Here is a 27,940-nt window from a genome sequence, read left to right as displayed (position 1 = left end):
GGAAAATGCTCTATGCTTCATTTAGAATAATTACAGACCTATCAGTAAACGGGGCATATAATTTTCTGAAATTTTCATTTTTCTAATGGATGGATGAATGAGAGAGTACATTCTCATTCATCATAGAAAACAGATTAATGGGAAGAAGCTTCTTTATAAATTAAGAGTACATGCAGTCTAACGAAAAATATTTCATTAACAGTTTACTCCCATTAACTGGACAATTGATTGGTAAGCCATTTTTCACGGCCAGGTGTCACCCATCTTGTCGTCGGTCAATGAATTTGGAACCTGTTCATGGGATCTGTCAATATGCAGTCTATGCAAGTGAATAAGGCCATCATTAGGCTGAAAAAAATAAAGCAGATTTTTCAGAGAGATAGAAAAAACTTTAAGGATTGGTCAAATCAAAAAGTTGGTACGTTCTTAAAAGATGGAACGCACCGCTGAGCTCAGCAACACCACGAGACCTAGAAGACCACAGAATACAACCAAAGCGGATGATCTCAGTATTCTTTCCTTGGCGAAGAAAAAAAACCTCTTCACAACATCTAACCAAGTCAAGAACACTCTTGAGCATGTAGGCATATCATTGTCAAAGCCTACAAACAAGAGACACTTCCTTGTAAATACAGAGAGGGCTTACCCCAAGATGCAGACTGCTCAAGAACACTCAAGAAGAGAAAGGCCAGAGCAGACTTTGCTAGAAAGCATCTTAAAAAGCCTGCACTGTTCTGCAACAAGATTCTTTGGAAAGATAAATCCGAGATTAATTTGTAGCATAATAATGGAAAGAGAAGAAGTATGGTGAAGGAAAGGAAGAGCTCATGATTCAAAGCGTACCACATGGATGAAGTGTTATTGAGGAGCAGGTACGGCTGCCAGTGGAACTGGGTCGCTGGTGTTTATTAATATATGTGACTGCTGATAGAAATTGCAGGACGAATCTTGAAGTGTATAGAGCTATACTTTCTGCTTGGATTCAATCATATGCTGCAAAAAATTATAGGACAATACTTCACAGTACATGAGGTTAACAACCCAAAACATACAGCAAAAACAACCCAAGAGTTTCTTAAGGCAGAGACGTGGAAGGTTCTTAAACGTTCGAGTCGGTCACCCGGGCCACAACCGAATCGAGTGTGTTTTACACTTCCTGAAAACAAAACCGAAGGTAGAAAGACTTAAAACAATAAACAATCAGTAGCTGAAGGCAGATACAGTAAAAGCCTGGCAACGCAAAGGGGAGAAACTCAGCAATTGGTGATATCCAGTGGTTCCAGACGTCAGTCACTGACTGCAGAGTATTTGCCTCTGAAAATAAGTACTGAAAATAATCCTTATGATGTTAGTTAGACCAGGTACTAAAGAGCCTGAACAAATGGAAGGTCGATGTAAAATTGCTGTAATGGTTAATTCAGTAGTTTTGTTTAACCCCTCACATTAAAGTGAAAAGTCAGACATATCATGATTCATTTCGCACCCATTGTGCTGGGGTAAAGAGGCAAATTACAAACAATTTGTCACTGTTTAAACACTTATGGCCCTGAATGTATAAGAAACATGCCTCTGCATATGATTACAAGCAGTCTTGTGAGAGAATACTGATGTACTCACTAAAGTTATTAAAATAGGTGTGTGTTCCATGTGCCCTGTGCTGTCCTTGCCCTGTCTCTCATGTCGTTTGACCTTCTTACAGTGCAGAGAACAGCCAAAGTCTGTCATAGTCCCTCAGCTACTGAGGAGAAATAGAATATGAGCTTGAGCCTGTGAGGTTAATGATTATTACGGACCTGCCGTCTTCGAGAACATCTTCAGCAGTTCCTAATGGACTATGTGGAGATTTCACTGCACCTAGACATGACTCGGAATATGTTTATGAATATTACGCAGTTCGGCCTCTCGTCTTCTGGGAGATAAAGGTTAGGTCATGTGTGGTGCATTACTGAGCTGGGGTTTATCTGCAGGCATAAAGCAGGGCCACTGTAGTGGCTCAGTCGAGAGGAGGTCACGAGCAGCTATGAGATTCATGAGCATTCAGAGCCAAGGGAGGTGATTTAAAGGTTTTTCTTTTTATATGTCATTACTATTGCTTGTGAGTGAGAAGTGTGAAGGTGTGGGCACGTTTTCCTTGGGTTCACCATGAGGGCATTGCTACATAGTGCGATAAATTGTATGCAATCATGACTATATTGTGGCAAAGTGAATCTGACAGTGATATTCAGAAATAAATCGTTGCCACAAGGATGCATCTGACTAGCACGCATCCTTTAGAGACTTATAGATGCCTAGAATGCTTCATTATGAGAATGCCTGCTGTATTTTATAAGTCATAATAGTGTCCTTTTTTGGGTTTGTGTTTAGTTTTTGCTTGTTTACTGCTGATATAAATGTGTTTTTTATGTTAAATTGAATATCTAACTAGCTCTTTAACTAGCTAATCTGTTTTCTGTCATACTAGGCATCAGTCTATATAATTAGCTATCTAACGTGCTAATTAACTACTTGTTAAGCTATCTATCTATCTATCTATCTATCTATCTATCTATCTATCTATCTATCTATCTATCTATCAGTATCCAACTATCTATCAATCTATCTATCTATCTATCTATCTATCTATCTATCTATCTATCTATCTATCTATCTATCTATCTATCTATCTATCTATCAGTATCCAACTATCTATCTATCTATCTATCTATCTATCTATCTATCTATCTATCTATCTATCTATCTATCTATCTATCTATCAGTATCCAACTATCTATCTATCTATCTATCTATCTATCTATCTATCTATCTATCTATCTATCTATCTATCTATAAGTATCTATCTATCTATCTATCTATCTATCTATCTATCTATCTATCTATCTATCTATCTATCTATCTATCAGTATCTATCTATCTATCTATCTATCTATCTATCTATCTATCTATCTATCTATCTATCTATCTATCAGTATCCAACTATCTATCTATCTATCTATCTATCTATCTATCTATCTATCTATCAGTATCCAACTATCTATCTATCTATCTATCTATCTATCTATCTATCTATCTATCTATCTATCTATCTATCTATCTATCTATCAGTATCCAACTATCTATCTATCTATCTATCTATCTATCTATCTATCTATCTATCTATCAGTATCCAACTATCTATCTATCTATCTATCTATCTATCTATCTATCTATCTATCTATCTATCTATCTATCTATCTATCTATCAGTATCCAACTATCTATCTATCTATCTATCTATCTATCTATCTATCTATCTATCTATCTATCTATCTATCAGTATCCAACTATCTATCTATCTATCTATCTATCTATCTATCTATCTATCTATCTATCTATCTATCTATCTATCTATCTATCTATCTATCTATCTATCTATCTATCTATCTATCTATCTATCTATCTATAAGTATCCAACTATCTGTCTATCTATCTATCTATCTATCTATCTATCTATCTATCTATCTATCTATCTATCTATCTATCAGCCTTATAGCTAGCTATATAAAAATATCTAACATGCTAGCTATTTAACTATGCAACTAGCTATATATTTAGCTAGCAGTGTATATCTAGCTAGCAGTGTGTTTAGTGCTGTTCAGTATGATAAGATTGTATAAGCAGTATGGCAAGTAATTATTTCATAATACTATAATAATACTATTATTAATATAAACAAATCTCTAGGCTTCTTAAAAGCGGCTAAACTCCCTTGCTAGCAGTCTGTTAGCAAAGCTACACAGTGATACTTTTTGTGCGTCATGAAACTGTCATTATGCATCAAAACTATAGTTCAAATCTAGATGTTTGAATCTATAGATTTACTTGTTTTTCAGTAGGTTTTAATCTTAATTTTAAGATTATATTACTACTATATTCGCTGGAAATATGAACTTGAGTTGAGATTCCAGTGCTGGTTTGCAATAAAAGTGCAGCATGCACTGATTTGCATATGGATTTGTGCATAAATAATGTGGCAATCTGTGTTTACGGTATGACTTTAACTGCAGTCGTTAAGAGATGGCGGATTTAATGCTATACTGATGGACTCCATTGCCTAGTTCATGAGATTAGTGGTGATACTACATCCTTTCACTATAAACACACTTTTATGGTAATAGGTCATAGTGTATAATTGATTATAAGGGATTATTATCTGGTTGCTGTTTCAGAAAACGTTGTCAGCTTTAATCAGACTAAGTATTCACTACGTTGTCATGAGGCACACAAAGTATCCCCGTAAAGCACTTTAAGAGTCACTCATGGCACTTATCTGGTGTATTTGTAAGGTATATATATATATGTTTATCCACACATCTACGCTAATGTAGTTTAAAAGCCTTTGAAGCCTGGCACCACTTTACTTTATGCCCACCAGAGCTGTGAGTCCTGGCAGAGCATCAGGTCACAAACACACACGTTGCCCAGCCATCCCTGAGCACACGCTCTGTATGCCAAACCGGCCCTCTGAAAATAGCATTGAGAGAGCTGTCCATGGGAGAGAACCATAGAGAGTGAAGCTGTGTTTTTCATGCTCCAGCATGTTCCTGCACTCTACGCTGCTTTCATGGTGTGAACAAGTGTTTAAAGTCAAACTCACAGCTCCCGCCTTGAGCTCGCTGTGTATCAGTGCACACTGTCCCTGTCCGTGCTCTAACACTTATTTACTACTGCTCTGATCTCAAGCTGGTTATAGCTTTTTTTTTTCTTTCTTTTTTTCCAATCCATCAGATGCGTTTTGTATTTTAGAAAAGTTTACACTTAGGCAAACTCCTTGGTGTAGCAATATGCATGATGTGTAATGTGTGTGTGTTTTTTTTGTGTGTACTAGACCTTTTGACCGTCTTTTTTCCTGCAGACACTGTTGTATTTTTTACTTATAAATTAGACTGCAATTTTTTTAGATTTTTTTTTTTTTTGCAGTATTGTTTATGACCCAACCTACACAATATATAAAGTGCAAGCATATAGTTTTGAATAAAGCTGACTTTCTCCAAGACAGCAGATATCATATACTGTAATCATTAGCACAAATGATTAGCACTGCAAAAAAAAACAAAAAACGCTATTTTAGAAGCAAAAATCTTAAATGGTTATGGATCTGTCTCACTGGTCATGGAGTTCTCACTGATGATAAAGCAAATATAAGATTTCTACGACTATTTCTTGGTGTTTTATCTCATTTCAGTCTTAGAATTACCTGAAATTCAAAGCAGACCTTTTTTTTTTCTTATTTCAAAAATGTATTTAAAAAATAAAAAGAAATAAAATCGTATTTATCTTAATGACTTGAGAGAATTTTACCATAATGAGAAGTTTTCTGTTCTTTTTAATAATGAACTTTTAAACTCTTAATTTTAAATTAATATAAAGGTAAAATGATTGAATTGAAGTACTCAGAGTTTTTTAAAGGAAAACGCAAAAGGTCTTAGTCTGTAGTCTTTATTATTATTATTATTATTATTATTATTATTATTATTATTATTATTATTATTATTATTATTAATAACACCAATAATATTATTATTGTTATTATTATTATTACTATTATTATTATTATTATTATTATTATTATTATTATTATTATTATTAAATCGTTTGACCATTTGTGTTGATTTGTGACCCAGACTAATGCAAATGTTTTCAAATGTGCTTTGGCAACTTTTTAAATCATTGTCATGTTAATGTAATTATCAATAGGGATACTAATGTTACGTCTGCGTTATGTAATGATGCAGATGCATTGCACTCTGCATATTGGTAATGAATGTTATACATCATAGTTAGGACACCAAGGAGTGATACCATCTGGTATCCACGAGCAAGAAAAAAAAAGACACCGAACACACATTCGCAGATTCACGAGTGAGGCTTAGGATAATGACCGGATTTGAGATGCGTAACGCAAAGCAATATAAAGTAAAAACTGATTCATCCTGATATATCGATAAGGCATCATAATCGATGTTATATCCTGAAATTTAATTCTACTTGATTGTAGGAATCCACACTGTATAGCTGTGTTTGTTGATCAGTTATAAACAATAGAATTATTCATTTACACAGGTTTAACAAATGTACTAGTGTAAATAGCAGCTTGAGGTAAATGCATCCTCGATGACAGCAAACACAGCCTGTGATCGCTGTAGTATCCCGACGTAAACACATAAATCCAACTAATATCCGAACTTGACCTGTTCTAGTCGGCATTTGAATGGCACTGATCTTTTTTCCACTTCTATCTAGCTTATCAGTTCTCATTAGCAACTATGCCAAGTTGTTGCTCTTTATTTGGATGTTCCAGTTTGGGGTCATTTATGATTTGGCACAAGTTATACACCATATGATGTTCTTGACTCAACCCTCCCTCATTTTTTTTTATCCAGGCTAGGATCTGAGTGTGCACTGACTAGTGAGATCCCTAATGGATGGGTTGATTCGAACCTGTGCTATGCTTGAGAGTGCAGCATCCTTAGCTGCTAGAATTAGCAAGTGCACCAAGTGATCGTTTTTAAGGCACTATGATCGTTGTGATCTCCTGAAATATACGGAACATCGTATCGCTGACGTTTTAGAAAAGTGGTAGCTCAGTGGTCAAAATATTGGATTACTGTTTAAAAGGTTGTGAGTTCAAATCCTACCTTTGTCAAGCTGCCACTGCTGGACCCTTAAGCAGGGCACTTACCCTTTAACTGCTCTCTTTTTGTATTAAAGTAAGTAAGTTGTACATGCCAAATGCTGTAAATGTAAATTTAAACTTAAACCAACTAAATAGCCAAGTGTAAAAATGTAGCTATTGCTAACCTTAACCTGGAATATGTCATTAATGGATTGTATGAGTGAAAGTGAAAGGTAAAAGTGACGTGACGTGACATACGGCTAAGTACGGTGACCCATACTCAGAATTCGTTCTGTGCATTTAACCCATCCAAAGTGCACACACACAGCAGTGAACACACACACACCGTGAACACACACCTGGAGCAGCGGGCAGCCATTTATGCTGCGGCGCCCGGGGAGCAGTTGGGGGGGTTCGGTGCCTTGCTCAAGGGCACCTCAGTCGTGGTATTGCCGGCCCGAGACTCGAACCCACAACCTTAGGGTTAGGAGAAAAACTCTCTAATCATGAGGCACAGTTACTTATTTACATTTATGCCATTTGATCCAGAGTGACTTCATTTTTATACAATTGAGCAATTTATGGCTCTCAACCTTTAAATTAATAGTCCAACACATTGACCACTAGGCTACCACATCCCTTATACACTTATGCATTGCAGTGCCTCCTACACCAATGAGAAGATAAGGTGCAGCACTGACACTGGGGTATATTAGTGTTAATCCACAGCATTGGTGTTGGTTATATATTTTTGATTGGTACATTGGTTGGTCTCTCACACACACACACACACACACACACACAGGCACACAGGCACAATAAAAGGTCTGAAATCTCCAAAAAGAGTTCTTGGTCATTGGTGATCATCTATTTCCTCTGATTCTTCTGGGTAAAATGGAGCTAATAACTTGCCCAAAGCAACATATTGGCTTTAGTCACTAAGTGTATTTGCCTTGTGATAATTAGTTCCTTGTACGCACCTTTTATATATAGACCTAACTGACTTACGCTCCAAGAGCACCTGCCTTTAATAAAACCCAATTTAAAATCCCATCAGGATCTCGAAGCTGTTAATTAATAGGTCCTTAAATAGAAAGAGTATGCTCATAGGTGAAACAGAACAGTTATTTAATCATTTTTCATTCACTGGGTTTAGCCTGTGATGCTAATTGTAATTTATCAATTGTTTAATGCAGTGATCATGATTTTACTTTGGTATGTTACCCAGGAGCTCACTTTTATTTTTACATTTTACATCCCTGCCTAAGAATTACATTCAGTGGACCTGAGACCTGAGACCTAAGACCAATAGAGATACACATGGACGTGGAGATGGAGGTGGAGAGGGAGAGAACCAAAATATTTGGTTTTACATAATCACACACACACACACACACATTCCCACCTTCAATCTTAATACTTCTGATCTAACTCCCTTGGAAGGAAGGAATAACCTGAGACCCAGGAGGAAACCTGGTAACCAGTAATCAGGGTCATGATCAAACCCATGAGCTATTAGGTAGCAATACTCCCATTACCACACTCCTTCTCTATTTATTATTTCTGAATTCTTTTTTTTTTTTTTTTAAAGCTGTGTGTAAGATTTGAAAGCCCTCTTCAGCTGCATATGGACTAGAAACGAAGCACTGAGTTGCATCATGGGAGCTGCTGCGCCTCACGAGCCGAATTGGGAATCCTGTGTCGTGCTCCCTGCACTTCATTTCGCTAATTGCTAACTGTCTGTCACCGTGCATGCTCTTCCCAAGGTGGTTGACAACGACTGGCATTATGTGTGTGTGTGTGTGTGTGTGTGTGTGTGTGTGTGTGTGTGTGTATTTGTATGCTCCAGTGCCATGGTGATACTGGCCCCCTAAAGCAAAGAGCTTTGTGAATTCGGACTCCAGTGAGAGAGAGTTCATCCCAACTCTGCTCATTAAATACACATCTGCAGTCTAATTCTCACCATCACACTCTCTCTCTCTCTCTCTCTCTCTCTCTCTCTCTTTCTCTCTTTCACACACACACACACACACACACACACACACAGTTGCTGTCCAGTGTTTGGCTTCAGATCTTACGCTGTTTCCTTCCATGCTGTGATTTGAAGTGAATGCACAAAGAGGTGTACGCACTCCTCCATCTATCTCCCTCTCTCTGTTGTCCATGCATGCTGTTTAATCTCACTTTCTCTCATTTGTCTTCTGCATTTTTATGTCAGCCCCTTTTCATCTTTCTCCTCTCTTTTTTTTCTCGGTCGTTGATTTACTCCGTCTTCATCCATATCTCCGTATCCACTTTCCTTTATTCTTCCTCTCTACTCGTTTTGGCTTTTGTTTTCCTCTTTGTCGTGTCATTCTTGCCTGTTCTTTTTCTGCTTTTCTTCCTCTGTTTTCAAGGTTCTTTTATCTTTTTTAATATCTTGATTTTCCCATTTCAGTTTGACCTGCTTGTCCTCCAAGTGCATTCCCTGTTTTAATTTAAGAGTGTGCTCTGATTCTTTCATCCTCAGATCTACTACTTACTGTTGCAAACATAATGTCTGTATTTTTAGATATTCATTCATGAGCACTGGGGGTCGGCCATGTGGGAGAAAAACATATTCTGATATTTAAGAGCATTTCTATGCATCATGATGTAATAATTGTTTTTTTTTTTAAAAAGCAAATCAATCACTTTCTCTGTTATGTATTTATTTGTTTATCTTTCTCTTTTTCTCTTCTTCTCTCTTCTGACTATCTGTTGGTCTGTCTGTCTCATTTTTTTTTTCTCCTTTTCTATTCTTTATGTTTTAATAAATATTTCTATCTATTCTTTACTTACAACAAAAAGAAATGACTCAACACCCATCATAGAGGTAATAAGGTTTAATATATTTACCGTTGTATATTTTCAAATATTCCAAACTTTTTAACGAGCTTCACCGTTTAATGAGCTGTGTTCAATCATCCTGTAGGTGTTATTTAAAAAAAAAGTTGTCTGGTTCTTTTTCCTTCATTAGATAATTGTTTAGTAATTCTGTCAGTCTCCTGAGTGTGATCTCTCTCTCTCTCTCTTTCTCTCTCTCTCTCTGTCTCTGTCTCTCTTATTACGAGGTCATACAGACTGAAGAGTTGTGTGTGTGTCTGTGTGTGTCTGTGTGTGTCTGTGAGTGTCTGTGTGTTTGTCTGTGTGTGTCTGTGAGTGTCTCTGTGTGTTTGTCTGTGAGTGTGAGTGTGTCTCTGTGTGTCTATCTGTGCGTGTGTCAGTCTGTGCGTGAGTCTGTGTCTGTCTGTGCATGTGTCTGTCTGTCTGTGCATGTGTCTGTCTGTCTGTCTGTGCGTGTGTATGTCTGTGTCTGTCTGTGCATGTGTCTGTCTGTGTCTGTCTGTGCGTGTGTCTGTCTGTGTCTGTCTGTGCGTGTGTCTGTCTGTCTGTCTGTCTGGGGGCATGTGTCTGTGTACGGGTGCGTGTCTCTGTGTCCGTATGTCTGTCTGAGTGTCTGGGTCTGTGTGGGTGTGTGTCTGTCTGTCTGTGTGTACTATAGGATTTGAACACATCAAGACAAAAATAAAAGCAACTTAAGACAGGTCATGTTTTGTTGCCTAAAGCAGTGATGATGTAACATCACGTGATCCAGCAGCAGAGCCATATACACATTTTCATCATATCGATCTCATGGAGGTCATCTTGGAGGTACTCGAGTGTGATTGTTTATGTTTGGAGAGTGGGGAGTGAGGCAGGAGAGCAGTAGATGTCTCAGATGGTAGTCACTTTCTGGGCTTCATTTATCAGTTATGTGTAAACATGTTTCTTATGATATACTGTCTATCATATCTGTAGTTATTGCTGATATCGGTGCTCAGAAGATAGACAGATGACATGGCCTGCTTTCCTTGGTCTTCTACAAGTTGAATAATGATCCATCTTATCTTCAATCATATCACTCACACTGCAATATATTACATTTCCAAAAGCAGCAGAGGAAAAGAGAGCAAATGTTCGTCCAGGGTATCCCTCGCCTTGTGCATCAAGTCCCTTGTGATAGGCTCCAGGCTCCCCACGCTACAGAAAATAACGGATAGATAGAAATAGAATGCACATGCATGATTATTAATGAAACATTTTCTTTCCTTTAGGGCAGATAAAGCTCCTCTTCTCAGCCTTAGATATCGTCTGAAACGAGCAGCACTGTGAGCAGCCTACTGTGCTTTTTAAAGGCAAGTTGTTTACCATATATGGTGTTTTGAGGGTGTTTTATGCAGATGCGCAGGGCTGTGAACCAGAACATAGATTTCGAATGTCTGGGATTATTACACATACGTTATTTACATTTTATTGCTTAGCAACGGTCAATCCTGTCAGTCGTTTGGTTCGGCTGGCTTATTTAGATTTTCGTTGTAAGTATAAATCTTTCAGTGAAAGCGTTCGCTGCCGCTGCTCGTGCCGATCATGTGATTCAGTCGTGAACTGTTGTAAGAAAAGTTGTTTTTCTGATGCACAGAGCCGGCTTTTTCTCTTTCTAGATGTGTGACAGCATCATGCTGTGACTGAGTGCTGCAGGACTCTGAGCCTCATCTTCAGTGGAGACTTAACACTTCTCACTCTCTCTTTTCAGCCAGGAATTCTGTCCATCTTTAGTGCTTGTCTATGTTTGTATTAGTCTCTCGTTTCCTGCTCATATCTCTGGTGAGGATTGAGAAATCCTGTTCATCACTCATCACAGGGTTTATACATTACTGCAAAATCTTTGACTCCGTCACAGTTCCACTGAGACCATTACGAGTGTCTGTAGCATTCCTAAGTACTGACACACTCTTTGCTCTCTCTCTCTCTCTCTCTCTCTCTTGCTTTATCCATCCACCCATCCATTCATGGTGGATGGTGTAACATCACGTGATCCAGCAGCAGAGCCGTGTACACATTTTCATCATATCGATCTCATGGAGGTCATCTTGGAGGTACTCGAGTGTGATTGTTTATGTTTGGAGAGTGGGGAGTGAGGCAGGAGAGCAGTAGATGTCTCAGATGGTAGTCACTTTCTGGGCTTCATTTATCAGTTATGTGTAAACATGTTTCTGTGAACTGAACAGAAATGGCCAAGCTTTGTTTTCTGAGGATTTGTGTACATTTCACATGCCTATGAACGGACTATGCAGAGCTTCTAAATATCTGTAGTTATTGCTCTATAATCCATCCATCCATCCATCCATCCATCCATCCATCCATCCATCCATCCATCCATCCATCCATCCATCCATCCATCCATCCATCCATCCATCCATCCATCCATCCATCCATCCATCCATCCATCCATCCATCCATCCATCCATCCATCCATGATTTCTCGCTCACTCTATTATTTCTCTTGCTGTTATTATCTATCAGTCAGTCTGTCTGTGTATGTATATATATTTCTATCTATATATTTCAGAGACACTCTGTCTGTCTGTCTGTCTGTCTTTCTTTCTGTCTTTCTGTCTGTCTCTCTCAGATGAAGTTGTTGTATTATCATTATTAATGAGTTTTACCTTAATATATTTTCTGTTTGTTCTGTATTGGTGCAGGCTGTGGGGATTGTATTTCACTTGACTTATAAGTGGTTTTGGATTATAGATGTAGTATAATATTAAAGATTGCGTATGTGTGTTTGTGTGTGTGTATACAGCCTGCAAAAACAATGGTTCTGCAGAGTTTTAAATTGCTGCGGTGACATAATTTCAGCTTCAAAACTCTGTGTCAACCTACAGAGAAAAGAGAGAGAGAGAGAGAGAGAGAGAGGGATAAAGAGATAGGGACAGGGATAAAGAAATGGAAAGAGGGGCACAGCACTGGGCTGTTTCACATGAACACACAGCACCACTGAGAGCAGCTTCAGACGACCATCTTTGCTGTCATGGCTCCCAGACCTCTTCAGATCTGTGGGGAGAAATGCTCAGTGTGATACTAATACAACGTGTGTGTATCCTCTCCACTGCTTTAGAGTTCGACTTTGCTAGTTTAAAGACTTCTTAAGGCTCATGGGGATGGCAGAGGTAAAAATAGAAGCTTCTGCCATATCCATGCTGAGCTCCAGCAGGTGGACTATCACCTTTGACCTTTCAGGGCTTTGTGCACAGCAGGAGCATCTCTATTAACTTCTGGGAACAGTCACAGACATTAATGTTACTGGGGGAAAAAGGTAGATAATTGTAGGCTACAGCACAAAGGCATTTGTACACAGTATTGCTGCTTTAAGCAAAAGCTGTCTGACATTTTCTCTCCAAATTGATTGGTTAAGAAGCTGTTTTTTCTTGCTGTAGCTATAGTAATTGAGCTGCTTAGATATCGACCTCTGTCTTATGTGTTGTACGTAACTTAGAAATTGCTCCACGGTGCATTTTCTGAATAAGCAGCTGTATTAGGATCCACATTAACTTTGAGGTGATAGATGTGCCGCAGCCTACGTGTACCTGTGGACCGAGAGGAGAAAAAAGAGACATTGATATGAAGAGCACTGCTGTGTTAAAAGGCTTCCTGACATGTTCACATCTGTCTGTGCTCATGATCAAGGCTAAACTCTCGACTGGTACACGTGTATTAGACAAGCTGCTTTCGTGCCATTCAAGATCAGGGATTCAAACAAAGTTTTTGTACATGAGTGTGTGTTTGATCAGAACGCAGGTAATTCAGAAGTATTGGTAATATCAGCTTCCTGGGTTGTATGTAACTTGCCTACTGAGGTACCACCATATTGCTGTTTTACACATACCTCTTCGAACTGCTGCTAATACCTAAGTATGTATATTTTAACTTGAACCCTTCCTGTTTACAATTTTTCTAGTTTTGCACAATGTACTTTATATTATACAGGATTCACACTGGTCTGCATTAATGTGTATTTGTCCTGTAGTGTTTTGTATTTTGCACTTTGTGTGGCTAAGACTTAAGTCCTTAGCTCTCACTCACTCACTCACTCACTCACTCATTTTCTACCGCTTATCAGAACTACCTCGGGTCACGGGGAGCCTCTCAGGTGTCATCGGGCATCAAGGCAGGATACACCCTGGACGGAGTGCCAATCCATCGCAGGGCACACACACTCTCATTCACTCACGCAATCACACACTAGGGACAATTTTCCAGAGATGCCAATCAACCTACCATGCATGTCTTTGGACCGGGGGAGGAAACCGGAGTACCCGGAGGAAACCCCTGAGGCACGGGGAGAACATGCAAACTCCACACACACAAGGCGGAGGCAGGAATCGAACCCCCAACCCTGGAGGTGTGAGGCGAACGTGCTAACCACTAAGCCACCGTGCCCCCCTATTCAACAGAATCAATGCTCTGGAAATGTACTGAAGCAAGGTAGTCCAATCTTCTAACAAATTCCATCTATCTAATACATCACTCAAAAAATCTCCAATAGTCTTTCGAATGGGACGTTATGTTTATATTCTCTATTCAGTAGTAGTTATTTTTAGCTACTTTTATTTAGAGTTATTAAACCCGGAGTTCCTCCGGGTACTCCGGGTTCCTCCCCGGTCCAAAGACATGCATGGTAGGTTGATTGGCATCTCTGGAAAATTGTCCGTAGTGTGTGAGTGCGTGAGTGAATGAGAGTGTGTGTGTGCCCTGCGATGGGTTGGCACTCCGTCCAGGGTGTATCCTGCCTTGATGCCCGATGACGCCTGAGATAGGCACAGGCTCCCCGTGACCTGAGAAAAGTTCAGATAAGCGGTAGAAGATGAGTGAGTGAGAGAGTGAATAACTGACTAACCAACCAACCGACTCAAAAATTTACTAACTAACTAACTGGTTGACTAACCAATTCAACTACTTACTGACTGACTAACTAATTAACCATCTGTCTGTCTACCTGTCTGTCTACCTGTCTGTCTGTGAGTCTGTGAATGACCAGGATCCTCTGTAATCATGACCAGGATCTAATTTGTGGTGTTGTTGTTGTTTTTTTTTCAGCTGAATTAAACCACTTAATAAAGCAGTCTTAAGTGCATAGCAGATCTTTTGCAACCTGAACAACAACGGTGTGTTAGGTCAGTCCTTGGGTATAGAGTTGTAATGAACAGGAAAGTAGATTTCATATATAAATGGTTTTCTATTAGAAATGAGTCTGGGAGATTAAGGCATGACCCACATACACTGTCTGACTTCTGTATAGTGGACTTAACATTTGCACAGTGAAAATTAAATTATCCTCCACACAGGTCACAAAACATGCTGACGGAACCGAAACTTCAACACCCTGTTACCTGCTGTGTACATATCAGAGCATGCAATGCCATGTCCAATGAACCGCAGTAGACATAGAAATAACTGGCAGTAAAGGATGAGCTAACCTTGCTGACCTTCTCTCTTGTTTACCTCAGTTTACACTCAGCTACCGCTTTATCAGGTAGGCATGTCATTTCTGCTGACTGTAAAACATCTGTTGCTGTGGAAAGTATAACCAACATTAACAAGGGACCTCTACAGAAGCAACCACTGACCAGATATGATTTGGGTGCTGAGTCATTCTCGTCACAGCACTAACACTGGCGTAGTGGTGTACTGTATATACGGTGCTTAGTGGAACTCTAAAGGTGTAACTCTATTCCACAAGCTAAAAATGACTCCTAGTTTCTAACTGTGCACCATCAAGCTGGATTAACAAGACAAGTGTACCAAAGAAATTGGTGGTGAAACACTTGTAACTCAGACACTATTAATTCAGGTTCACTGCTGTGTAGAAAATGAATCACCACCTATATCATAGCTGCTCAGCAAAGCGTGTATGGAGCAAACAGGCACTAACAAGGCTGTTATGCTGCAGGGATATTTTGCAGACGTGATTTGGGCTCGCTTATTCTTTTAAGAAGAAATATTCACTGCTAAAGTTCTCAGTACTGATTGGTCGCTTTTATCCTTTCAGGAAACGTTTCTCTCCTGACGGTAGGGGTCTTTTTCAGGATGACTCTGCCTCTCTATGTGGCACGAGGACTCACAGAATGGATTGATAATTGACCTTCAATTCAATTTTTATTTGTATACCACTTTTAACAATGGACATTAACATTGTCTGAAAGCAGCTTTACAGAACATGAAATGTGTATATAAATGTATTTGAATTTATCTCTGATGAGAAAGCCTGAGGTGACTGTAAACAGAAAAAACTCCCATCATATGGTTTGAGGAAGGAACGCCGAGAGGAACCTCATCCTCATTTGGGTGACACTAGAGGGTGAGAATATAAACGTCCCATTCGAAAGACTATTGGAGTTTTTTTTTTTTTCGGTGATGTATTAGATAGATGGAATTTGTTATAAGAATGGACTACCTTGCTTCAGTACATTTCCAGAGCATTGATTCTGATGAATAGAGGGGCACGGTGGCTTAGTGGTTAGCACGTTCGCCTCACACCTCCAGGGTTGGGGGTTCGATTCCCGCCTCCGCCTTGTGTGTGTGGAGTTTGCATGTTCTCCCCGTGCCTCGGGGGTTTCCCCCGGGTACTCCGGTTTCCTCCACCGGTCCAAAGACATGCATGGTAGGTTGATTGGCATCTCTGGAAAATTGTCCATAGTGTGTGATTGTGTGAGTGAATGAGAGTGTGTGTGTGTCCTGTGATGGGTTGGCACTCCGTCCAGGGTGTATCCTGTCTTGATGCCCGATGACGCCTGAGATAGGCACAAAACCTAACAGCCACTTTATGTTGTTTTATTTATACATGAAAGCTGAACCAGATAACCTGTCGACTTGGACGCAAACACACACCAGCGTGCGTGTTTTAGGTTTTTAGCTTTCTCTGAGATGCTTCATCTCAATGTCTGTACTGAGATGTGAGGTGATATAAGGACAGCGAAGAAGCATATATGAGTATATTTTCCTTGTTACTGCTAGGGAGCAGAGGATGAGCAGCCCTTCCCTCACTCATAAAGCCTGCAGAATGAGTGTGATGTATCCGTGTGTGACAGATAGAGAGCCTGAGATTCTTCCGTCTGCATGCATATGGCACTGAGCTTTTCACATTAAGCATATGTAAGCATCTTTCCTGTGAACTTACCGTACGTGCTTTGCATATCTGAACAGAACACCTTTGCCTGTTTAATTTGATTTGCAGCTTAGCAGCATTGCTGGGGCTGTAAAATAAAGAGAGGAAGAAGAAGCGGATCACCGATTCGAGGATCCTGGTCATCACCTGTTGTGCTGCAATGCCACTGCACTGCAACACACTTTTTTTGCCTTTGTGTCTCACACTTTTCGCATCACTCGTTGCTGTCGTGGTGTGTGTCTATCTGTGTACACTGTAAAGTTTGCATGTGGTTTCATGTAGTGTGTTCAAGAGAGGTTTTGACAGAAGACTACCGTGTCTTTCTTTTACCATCTATTATTGCTGAGAAGGTAGGATAAATGATGAGAAATAAGCTGCTGAAGTGAAAGAGATGGTGACATAAACAAAATTACCTGTACCCAATATGACCCAAGGAATGAACCGATTGAGACAGGCAGAGAAACTGTGGATGAGCACATCGCTGATTCGATAAAAGATTATTTATTTTTTTTTGGGGCTTTTTTTTTTTTTTTTTTTAATCCCCAGCCCAAATTGATTTACACTTTCCTTCACCTGTGTATGAAGTTTGATGGATATTAAATCTCTCTCTATAATGTGTAATTTGTGCCTACCGGCAAAGACAACCATTTCAGCAAGTGTTTCTCCATTTCTCTCTTCTAAGTGTGTGGAATTGCTCTCCTGGTGTGCATCCATTAGCCCTCTCACAGCGTCATTTCTCCCGCCTCCACCTTTAGATCAGAAGGCAGCCGATTGATGAGTCAGGCGCTTCCTGAAGCTCCAGCCCGGAGGAACTCGTTTGACTTTTACGAGTGAAGTATAGGTCATTTCAAAATATGCCTCAAATATGCTTGTCATCCGGTGTGCTTAGCACGCAGTGGGATGTAACAGAAAATTGTTGGGAATTGGGCAGGAATACTGGGACTACCCAAGGGTTAGAAAGAGGTAGAGGAGGCATTTAAAGGGGCCTGGAGTACAAGACTGATCCAGGACTGGATTTGGAAATGAAAATATCTTGTAAGCGTAAGCGGTGGCTATATCCAAGTTTCAGTTTGGAGAATATTAATTTTTTTCTTTTGTGCAAAATAAAATTATGTGCTGCATAATTACTTTACTGGATCGGTGTCTAATTTTATCCTCAAAGGCTGCAGGTTGTTGGTCAAGGCAAGGCAAGGAAAGGCAAGGCAAGTTTATTTGTATAGCACATTTCATACACAGAGGTCATTCAAAGTGCTTTACATAGAAATTAGAAAACAGTTTATAAGAGAGAAAAAAAAAATAATATATATATATATATATGTGTGTGTAAAAATAAGAGACATACGATAAAATCATAATAAAAACAAAGAACAATTAAAGAAAATAAATGTGATTTCAATAAAATCAGTTTAAAATATGTTAAAAAGAATAAAACAGGAGTAAAAGTGATTTGGATAAAAAGTGCAGTCAGTGTGAAGCACCACTGTGCTCATTTAGTAAATACAGAGTTAAACAGATGTGTTTTTTAATCTTGATTTAAAAGTGTTTGGTCAAGCCAAACACAAACTCCTGATTCCTCCTGTTTAATCTGATGATCCTGGTCTTTAACTGACTATTGGATGTTATTTGGAATACAAACATGCTTGGCTTTTTGCAGATGAGAGAAACCCTTCCATTCATTCGCAACTTTTGAATTCATAATTGTGTTTTATTGGGGCGGCGGTGGCTCAAGTGGTTAAGGCCCTGGGTTGTTGATTGGAGTATCAGGGTACAAGCCCCAGCACTACCAAGCTGCCACTGTTGGGCCCTTGAGCAAGACCCTTAACCCTCTCTGTTACAGGGATGCTGTATCATTGCTGACCCTGTGCTCTGACCCCAAATTTGGTATATGTGTAGAAAGAATTTTTGTGCTGTAATGTACATGTGACAAAAATACAGGCTTCTATTCTATAGTTCCTACCACTCAGGAAATGTGATTCAAATACGTACAAAAATAGATCAAAAACTTTTAAGCAAGCAACCCCAGATGGACATTATGAATTTTCTTTGTCCCCAGGCCTTGAACGGTTTTTCATTCTAGACTTCTAAATCTATATCCAGTCAGTGTTTCAACATAGTGTTGTGTTTGTTTACTTTTGTTGTTCCACTGAGTCAGACTGTTGTCTAGGAACTAGTGGAGGTGGAAGTCCATTTTTATTGCTGAACTCCTACGCCGGTGCTACATGTCAGGATAGCGAAAAAGTCTAAAATAGCACATACAGCTTTAATTTTTATGTATCTTGATTGAATTTGACTCACAGTAACACAAAATGTGTCTTTGTAACCAGAGCAATGTAATGAGTGACAGCATTTTTCTAATGATCTCATTTATATAACAACTAGAGGGGTTTCTTGACTTGAGTTGACTTAACTTGGGTTTGAGAAATATGGGCGGATTTCCTGGATTTCCCCTAATGTTCTCATGGTGGTAAAATAATGCACAAGTACAAGTGTATTCCTTGCATGAGTGTTTATTATACAGCTTAAAAAAAAAAAAAAAACTTATGTGAATTTGTTCCGTTGTGGGTTCATTCAATGTTCAACTTTCTTATGTCGGAGAGAACGGTGCTTTCAAATAAAGCTCTCACCTCGTAAATGAACTGAAACTGGTTCGATTTGCTGTTTAATAAACCCACCGCTGCTATTTAATCCATCTATAATTTACTGTAATATTTATTCCATCTATTATTTACTATATGTTTAATTCAATACGTAAACACGCAACCTACAGATTGCGCTTTTTCCGAACTTGAATAATAAAGCAGGTCTGTCAGTAAACAAATTTCCTTCTAATAGTCTAGACACATTTTGCTCAGACGTATTGTAATAGTTTTTTTTTTTTTTAAATATTACTCTGCAATATGCTGCTATGTTCTCTTCTGATGGTCTTAAAACACAGTTGCATCTAAAAGTTTTCAATTGAACTCCTGTTTTTCTTTACAGGTTCACTCCCCAGCCATGAGGCCTTACTGTAGAAGTATTCACACATCACTTTCCTTCCTTAAACTCCTAGAACCTGTTGCCCCATGGTCAATCGCCTGCCTCAGGTCCAGTACCCCTATGCAGTCTCAAAGACACTGCCTCTCCACACACATCTCCTTCCCCCAGCCACAAATCAGCCAGGAATCGGTGGAAATTCTCGGCCGCGTTTACCCCAGAGATGACATGACCAACGTGACGGTTAAGATCTTGTCCACGGTGGGCCGAGAGCTTCACAACCAGACGCATCATCCGCTGTGGATCATTAAAGAACGGATAAAAGAGCATTTTTACCGTTCCTACACAAGCCGAACTGGTACACCGCTCTTTTCCGTCCATGATAACCTCAGCCCAGTGGTGACAGTGGAGCAGAACTTCGACAGCCTGCTCATCCCCAAAGACCACCCGAGCCGAAAAAAGGGTGACAACTACTACCTGAACCAGAGCCACATGCTGCGTGCGCACACCTCCGCTCACCAGAAGGAGCTGGTACGCGTCGGGCTCGATCGCTTCCTGTTAGCTGGGGACGTCTATAGGAGGGACGAAATAGACGCAAGCCACTATCCCGTCTTCCACCAGATGGAGGGAGTGCGACTATTTACCAACCATGAGGTCAGGACACAGCAACTGATTGCTTGGATCTGTTTTGTGTTAACGGAGGAAAAGCTACAGTTTGTTAAATGTTTGCATTCGGCCTTCAATCCCTCATCACGTTCAGTGTGTACGACATGTTTATATACAAATGTTTACGTACAGCACTGATGAATTCTCCATTCTGATCTTCAGTAGTTGCGTTTTTTTTACTTTTATAATAACGACTTGCATGACATAAATTCAGTTTCATTCACTTTTATTTCTATAGTGTTTTCAACAATAGATATATCTTTTATGAGCAAGCCTGAGGCAACAGTGGTGAGGAAAAACTCCCCGAGAAGGCATGAGGAAGAAACCTTGAGAGGAACCAGACTAAAGAAACCCATCGTTATTAATGAATAATTATTTCATATAAATACTTTCCCTTCTTTAAATACGTATCGAACAAGTTAGGAAGGAATCTCTAATATTAGCGCTTTTCCAAATTTTGTTTTCTAGACATTTTACATCATCAACCATAAACCAAAGAAATACAGTATATTCAACCATGTACACGTGTACATAGTCTTAAATAAAAAACTAAAAAGGGACAAGGTCGTTGATTATTTTCCTATAACAGGATACACAGTCATGCTTTAGTCCTTGCTTTAGTCGTTGCTTGATAAGGACTTTTCATGTTCTGTCTTTTAGCACTAAAACATGACAATTAAAATACAGTATAGACCTTTTTTAGCTTTTCAAACAAATCAGATCTTTGAAAGCTTTGAAAATATTGGTTTATGAGAAAGTTCCTGTTCAGAGCTTTACACCTTCTGATTAGGTTCACAGTTTCAGTACGTCTTTGGAACTGCACAGCGGGTCGAATACTAACTTTAATTCTTGACTTGAGCCCCCGAAATGAGGTGATATAAATCGCAATCGTAAGTAGGCTATGAATACAAATAGCATATTACGATTGCATGCATGTGTGTTTTGCAATGAATTAAAACAAATTTGTGGACTCATGATTTTTAATGATTTTTTCAAAATTTGCTGAACTGCATTCTTAGCAGATTAAACAGTGCTGTTGATGTCACGATTAAAAAAAATGATGTATCATACAGCCCAAATTTTAAGTGTTAATTGTTTTTGCTTTCGGTCAGTTGTTTGCACAAGTTCAGAACGGTGAGGAGCTGTCGCTCTTCGAGCACAGAGGTCGACGCACGCCTCAGAAGCAGGAGTCTCACAGTCTGGAGGCTGTGAAGCTGGTGGAGTTCAACCTGAAACACACACTCACACATCTCATCAGGCACCTCTTCGGGGAAGGTAGAAATCTCTCAGCATTTACACTTACTCTTTCTCTACCTGGAGCCACCTTCATCTCATCTCAAGTCTCATCTCGGTCTGTGTTTCTGCTTTTTTTTCTGCTGTCGTGCAGAACTAGAGATCCGCTGGGTAGAGTGCTACTTCCCCTTCACACATCCCTCCTTTGAAATGGAGGTGCGTTTTCAGGGCGATTGGCTGGAGGTGCTGGGATGTGGTGTGATGGAGCAGGAGCTGCTGCACTCAGGTGCTTATTCATTCCCACACACACACACACACACACACACTAACTTGCATATTCTTGAGTCTCAGGATGTGTTTTTGTTTTGCTGATCTGCATTGTGTGAATCCTCAAGGACATGATGGTGTAAAAATGAGCACTAGACTCGTGACCTTGATTTATTTATTTTTCAGTGCACTGAGCACAATTATCTCAACCACACAAGCCCCTGAATCACGGTGAGCCTACTGTCAAAAAAAAAAAGGGAGTCATTCATTGTTTTGCATCATTTTAAAATGATGCAAAACCCAACTTAAAAACAGCTTTATCTTTGACAGAATGTCCAGCATTACGTTCTGAATATTAACCTCCCGGTTATTAAACAAACAACGACGTAATAAATGGAGTATAGAACGTGATTATTATCACGGGATTTTCATCTGTAAGTGGCTACGAGTTGCTTTTAGCTATCGAGCTGCTATTAGATTTAGGTCAGAGACTGGTGCTGAATCTGCATCGAGTGCATCAGCTTAGCCATAAGGAGCATTAAGGGTGACTAGAGGGAGCTTTTTTAAACCCCAAATAGAGAAATAGGACACTGTGTGACCTTCTGGGTTTTAGAAGCTTGCACAAATGCTCCATTTGTGACAGGGGGTTACTAGATTATGTACCAACAATACGTGACGTGACATACGTGACATACGTGACATACGTGACGTGACATACGGCTAAGTACGGTGACCCATACTCGGAATTCGTTCTCTGCATTTAACCCACCCAAAGTGCACACACACACACAGCAGTGAACACACACACACACACACACACCGTGAACACACACTCAGAGCAGTGGGCAGCCATTTATGCTGCAGCGCCCGGGGAGCAGTTGAGGGGGGTTCGGTGCCTTGCTCAAGGGCACCTCAGTCGTGGTATTGCCGGCCTGAGACTCGAACCCACAACCTTAGGGTTAGGAGTCAAACTCTCTAACCATTAGGCCACGACTTCCCCATATTTGTATTTACTGTATTTCATAATTGATCATTAAAAAATCCTTAAAGATTATGTGAATTGAATATAAAGCAGGGGGACACGGTGGCTTAGTGGTTAGCACGTTTGCCTCACACCTCCAGGGTCAGATTCGATTCCCGCCTCCGCCTTGTGTGTGTGGAGTTTGCATGTTCTCCCCGTGCCTCGGGGGTTTCCTCCGGGTACTCCGGTTTCCTCCCCCAGTCCAAAGACATGCATGGTAGGTTGATTGGCATCTCTGGAAAATTGTCCCTAGTGTGTGAGTGCGTGAGTGAATGAGAGTGTGTGTGTGTGCCCTGTGATGGGTTGGCACTCCGTCCAGGGTGTATCCTGCCTTGATGCCTGATGACACCTGAGATAGACACAGGCTCCCCGTGACCCGAGGTAGTTCGGATAAGCGGTAGAAGATGAATGAATGATTGAATATAAAGCAGTATTAAATGAATGGTGGATAAAACAAAAAACATCCGACAGGCAGCTGTTTTGCTGGTAGATATGTTCACATCTGGCAGATACATTCACATGATGACTGGAAATCCATCACCAGTTTGGTTCAGCCTTTACACGCTCTAGCCTCAGATTCCTGTCCTGGTCTGACACGAATATAGCTCAGTGTGATTTTTTTTTTTTTTTTATATCGAGGTCTATTTTGAGGTTTCTGTTTATTTTCATGGTTGTATAGCAGTATTTTCTGAGTTCCTCTACACTATTCTTTCAGCTTAACCTTTCCTGACTGCTCTCATCAAAACAATTCCTCCTTGACAATGTGTTGGTTTTTGCCAGTTTGCTTCAAAATGAAAGTGTTAATCTAAAAGATAGGAAGCAAAGAAGGTAAGTATAAATAATATTAACTGTATAATCTATTTGCGATTTTAATGCAAGTCAAAAATAGGGTAATATTTTTATAAACATATTTTTAACATATTGTTTCAAGTAATTAGAATAAAATGTTCAGGAATAAAATGCTTGAATAAATGACGCTGGCACATATTTTGGATTAAAAGTGTTCTTAAAAGTAAATCTGTGCTGTGATCATGGGATTGCTGTTGATGGGACCGCCTGGATACGATCATGCCTTCTTTGATCCACTGTTGCATTAGTCAGCTTTATGGTCGGGACGTCATCAGCGATCATCTGAAGACTTCGGCAGGAAGGAATTAATGTTAGGTCTGTCGTGAACTCGGAATTTGCGCTGACCCATTAGATCCTCAGGAGCTCTCATTTGCACAACAACAAACTGCTTAATTACTTTGACATTATTTCCTGTCCAGTTTTCACCCAAATGAGTATGAGGTTCTCTTCTGAGTCTGGTTCCTCTTAAGGTTTCTTCCTCATATCATGTCAGGGAGTTTTTCCTTGCCATCCTGGCTTCCGGCTTGGTATAGTAACTTAATTGTAAACGTAGTTTTTTTTTTAAATTACGTTTCTATACTTCTGTAAAGCTGCTTTGACACTATATGAATTGTTAAAAGTGCTAAACAAATAAATTGAATTGGATCATAGGGATGTCTGAGGAAACCTGGAAGGAACGTGACTGCAGAAAAATAGTTTTCTTTATTTATTTGTTTGTTTGTTTGTTTGTTTATTATAACTATTAGTAAATAGTAAAACTATTGCTCTATATGTAGAGCATGCCATACATCCTTTCTCATAACTATTCAAATGAATCAATCAAAAGGTTCTTTAAAAAACCAAACATGTTTTCTTTCAGTGAAGGAAACAACTGGCTTCCCGGTGTTTTGAAAGCGAGACCAAACTACGTACTTGTCGATGTCAGTGCACAAAGCCTTCCTGCCTCCGTCAGTAGATGGTGGTGTTGCGCAGCTCTGTGTGCTAATACCCTTCTGCTGCAGATGGAATTATTCAGCATTAGAGCTCTCGGAGGCATCCGCTCTCACAGGGAGGGCGTGGGTGGACACGCTTAGCTGCCCAGACAAGACTCTGCTCTCTGGGGACAAGTTCAGGACGAGTGTCCCGTCCCTCCCCTCCACTCCATTCCCCTCCCCTCCACTCCTCTCGTCTACTCTTCCTGCCACTTAACACACTGCTCTATGCTACTCGCTTCTCACTGAGTCAGTCCATGTTAACCATCACATTAGTCTCCACAGGTGGCAGCAGGACACCAGACCCGGGCCACTAAATGCACAGCGGCTAATCATCAATACTGCGTCCCCAAGCCACCATTACAGAGACGTGGAGCTGATAGCACGGCATTAGGAAAGTCATGTGGATGAATTAGGATGCCAGTACTCTACGGTGTCCTCCACGTATTGTATTTTTAATGCTGCTAGGCATTCTGCTGTCAATAATTGATAGCTTTTCTATCTGAAAGCCTCAAGAGGCCTCTGCCACTTTTTTCTTCTATTTTTAGCACAATTTTTTATTTTTTTGCTCCAGAACCGGTCACTAGTAAACGTGTGGATTTTTTTAAAACAAAACTCAAAATATGAAACGCAAGAAATATGTTTAGATTCTAATATTTATATTCTAATATCTCGATCGTGTGTCGTGTCGAACGATTTCCAGTGATGTTCAATGCTGTCTTAATGAGAAATTTAATTGTAGAAGTTCTGGAGACTGCTAAAGGTCCCAGAATGTAATGGAGCTTGATGAAACAGTCGTGTCAGCTAGTTAGCGAGATGGCAAGTGTGAAACACTGTATTTTCTGGAAAGTTGACTAGAATGTACAAGCCTTGAGATGAAACAGCTGAAGCACTAAAGCTCTGCTGCATCGCTCTGTTTAGGTAGCAACGAAGCGATGACTCGTTCCCCCGACCCCATTATCAACACGTAAAAGAACAGCAGTGTGAGTAATGCAGGAAACTTGACTACAGTAGGTAACCAGACTGATATATTAATTCAATTCAAAAATTAAGACTTTGTATTATCCTCTATAAGCAAGCCTGAGGTGACTGAGGTGACTGAGGTGACTGTGGCAAGGAAAATCTCCCTTAGATTTGTCACTAAACCCAGAATTTCATTACAAGATAAATCCTGTGTGCTAATGATAAAGATTGATACGCGACATGTTCGGGTAGATCCTTCCATTCTGTTTAGGATTACAGGTGTCCACGTCACCGCTGTGAAAAGTCCTTATTTGCGTCATCAATTTGTCAACACTGTGTACTTCTGCATAAACTCCTATTTAGTCTTGCTTCAACAAACAAACTAGAAGTCTAAGTGTGTGTGTGTGTGTGTGTGTGTGTGTTTTTTGGTCCCTTCTCTCTCTGCCATGAATACAGATCAGTGTCGTTCTGTCTCTGGTGCTGTAGCCTGTATATGTGTTCAATCAGCGCTTTAGCCCTGTGTACACACTGAAGTGCTTCTGCATATACGCAACCGGATAAACAATGGCCTTCTGTCAGGAGACAGCTGTCAACAGGCCTCATGTCCAGCACCACGCTTTGCTGCACAACCAAGCTCATTGAGAGTCTGTGTGTGTGTGTGTGTGTGTGTGTGTGTGTGTGTGTGTGTGTGTAGAAGACCTGTGTCCTCTCTCTTGCATAATGTTTCTATTACCGACCTGAAACAGGCCTCTACTGCACTAAATCAGTAAAATTCTGATAACTGGCCAGTCATTAGAAATACATTTTCAAGAATTAGGCAGGTTTATGATCCAGATGTGCACCGTTAATTCACCACACCAGCCAGGATGTGACCGTAGTTAGGATTTTTGCCGACGGGCACAGTTGTCTGAGGTAAAACAGGTGATTATATTTAACGAGCGTAATAAGACGAGCGCTTCGGGTTTGAGAGGTCAGTAAACGCCTGTGACTTTGGATTTGGACAGAATAAAATATTGGATTATTTCAAAGGGCTCCTGGGAGAATGTTAATTATAAAGGTGCTGCCATATTCTGTGCCAATCCAATAGAGATGTTACTGTGTGTTTTGGATTTTGGACACGCACACAAAAAAAAAATACAAATCTAATTATTATTTTAATAACTTGCTCTTTTGGTTAATACTCCAAAACTTGATATAAATTGATATAACATGCCTGAAATCATCTGTTAAAGCCTGAGATAATGTATTTTACCTTATATAGGTTAGCTGCATTTAAACCATCATTTTTATAGTTCTGCAATTTGTTCAGATCGATTTTAGCTCGGTTTGGCAACCAAATATTAACGGAAGCGTCCGTTTTAATCAGATTTTATTTGTATACCTCTTCTCACACACACAAAGCAGCTTTGTAGAAGTCAAGGTCAAGAGCTAGATCCCTAATCAGCAAGACAAAGGTGTAGAAAAGTAAAAAAAAAACCTCCCTGAGATGACATAAAGAAGAGACCTTGTATCTGTGTAGCATTTGTATGTAGTGCTGCAGATATTTAGAACGGTGCTAATTGTCATTTTCCACACTGTCACCTTATTCTCATTACTGCTGGATCTGGTGATGTGCATATTAACTCTGCTTTTTAAGGGTTTTATGTCTCTGTGGTCTGCGCTGCTTTTCCACATGAAGAACCAGAACTGTTATGCAGATATTATACGATGCTTCAGTTCAGGACTAAGAAATAATGCCTGGAGATGTTTTCCTAGCTTTAGTGTGTATTCTCACTGCTGCTATCATCCTGACCTGTCCTGTGTCGACTTTATACACACACACACACACACACGTTCTTCTTTTGACTTTGTCAGTGTCCCAGCTCTGTGCCTTTTCACTGCAGGAGTTCTGACAGAGTCGCTCCGCTACTCTCACTCACACTCCCTCTTTTTCTCCCTTTCTCTCTTTTTATTTCTCTCTCTCAATCTCTCTCTCTCTCTCTTCCTCTTTCTCTCTCCGTCTCTCTCTCTCTGACATACACACGCTTCCCTCTCTCATTCTCATTTTCACTCCCAACTCCGTAGTCTCTCCCTTTCCCGTTCTCGCACACTTTCTCTGTGTGTCTTTTTTCTCACTCTATCCCTCTCTCCCTCCCTTTTTTGCACTGCGGCAGAGCAGTGTGGCTCCGTTGCCAAGGCAACTCCTCATTCGCAATCCCCTTCCCACACACTCACACACACGCGCACACATACACATACACCCTTCACTTCAGACCAGGGAGACAATAAAAAGCTGCCAGCAAGACCGAATTAAATGTGTGGCAGGAGCTCCATGGATAGGAGGCAGCAACTGGGATACCA

The 27,940-nt window shown here is 40.0% G+C and overlaps 1 protein-coding gene across 2 annotated transcripts in view; it reads left to right on the top strand.

Annotated features, from left to right (window-relative positions):
- The window catches only part of fars2 (phenylalanyl-tRNA synthetase 2, mitochondrial), a 156,875-nt gene that overhangs the window by 21,291 nt on the left and 107,644 nt on the right, over nucleotides 1-27,940 (top strand). Inside the window, exons 1-4 of one of the 2 annotated variants that reach the window (XM_060869619.1) lie at nucleotides 10,774-10,847; nucleotides 19,637-20,284; nucleotides 21,409-21,571; nucleotides 21,684-21,815. In XM_060869619.1, coding sequence (XP_060725602.1) covers nucleotides 19,652-20,284; nucleotides 21,409-21,571; nucleotides 21,684-21,815 — 928 coding nt within the window. In that variant the 5' untranslated portion in view covers nucleotides 10,774-10,847; nucleotides 19,637-19,651. Of the gene's footprint in view, nucleotides 1-10,773; nucleotides 10,848-19,636; nucleotides 20,285-21,408; nucleotides 21,572-21,683; nucleotides 21,816-27,940 lie in introns of those variants that run through there. The other variant, XM_060869620.1, reaches the window with a different exon arrangement.

This window comes from Tachysurus vachellii, chromosome 5 (assembly GCF_030014155.1).
Source record: "Tachysurus vachellii isolate PV-2020 chromosome 5, HZAU_Pvac_v1, whole genome shotgun sequence".
NCBI lineage: Eukaryota > Metazoa > Chordata > Actinopteri > Siluriformes > Bagridae > Tachysurus > Tachysurus vachellii.
This window is presented reverse-complemented; position numbering and strand designations above follow the sequence as displayed.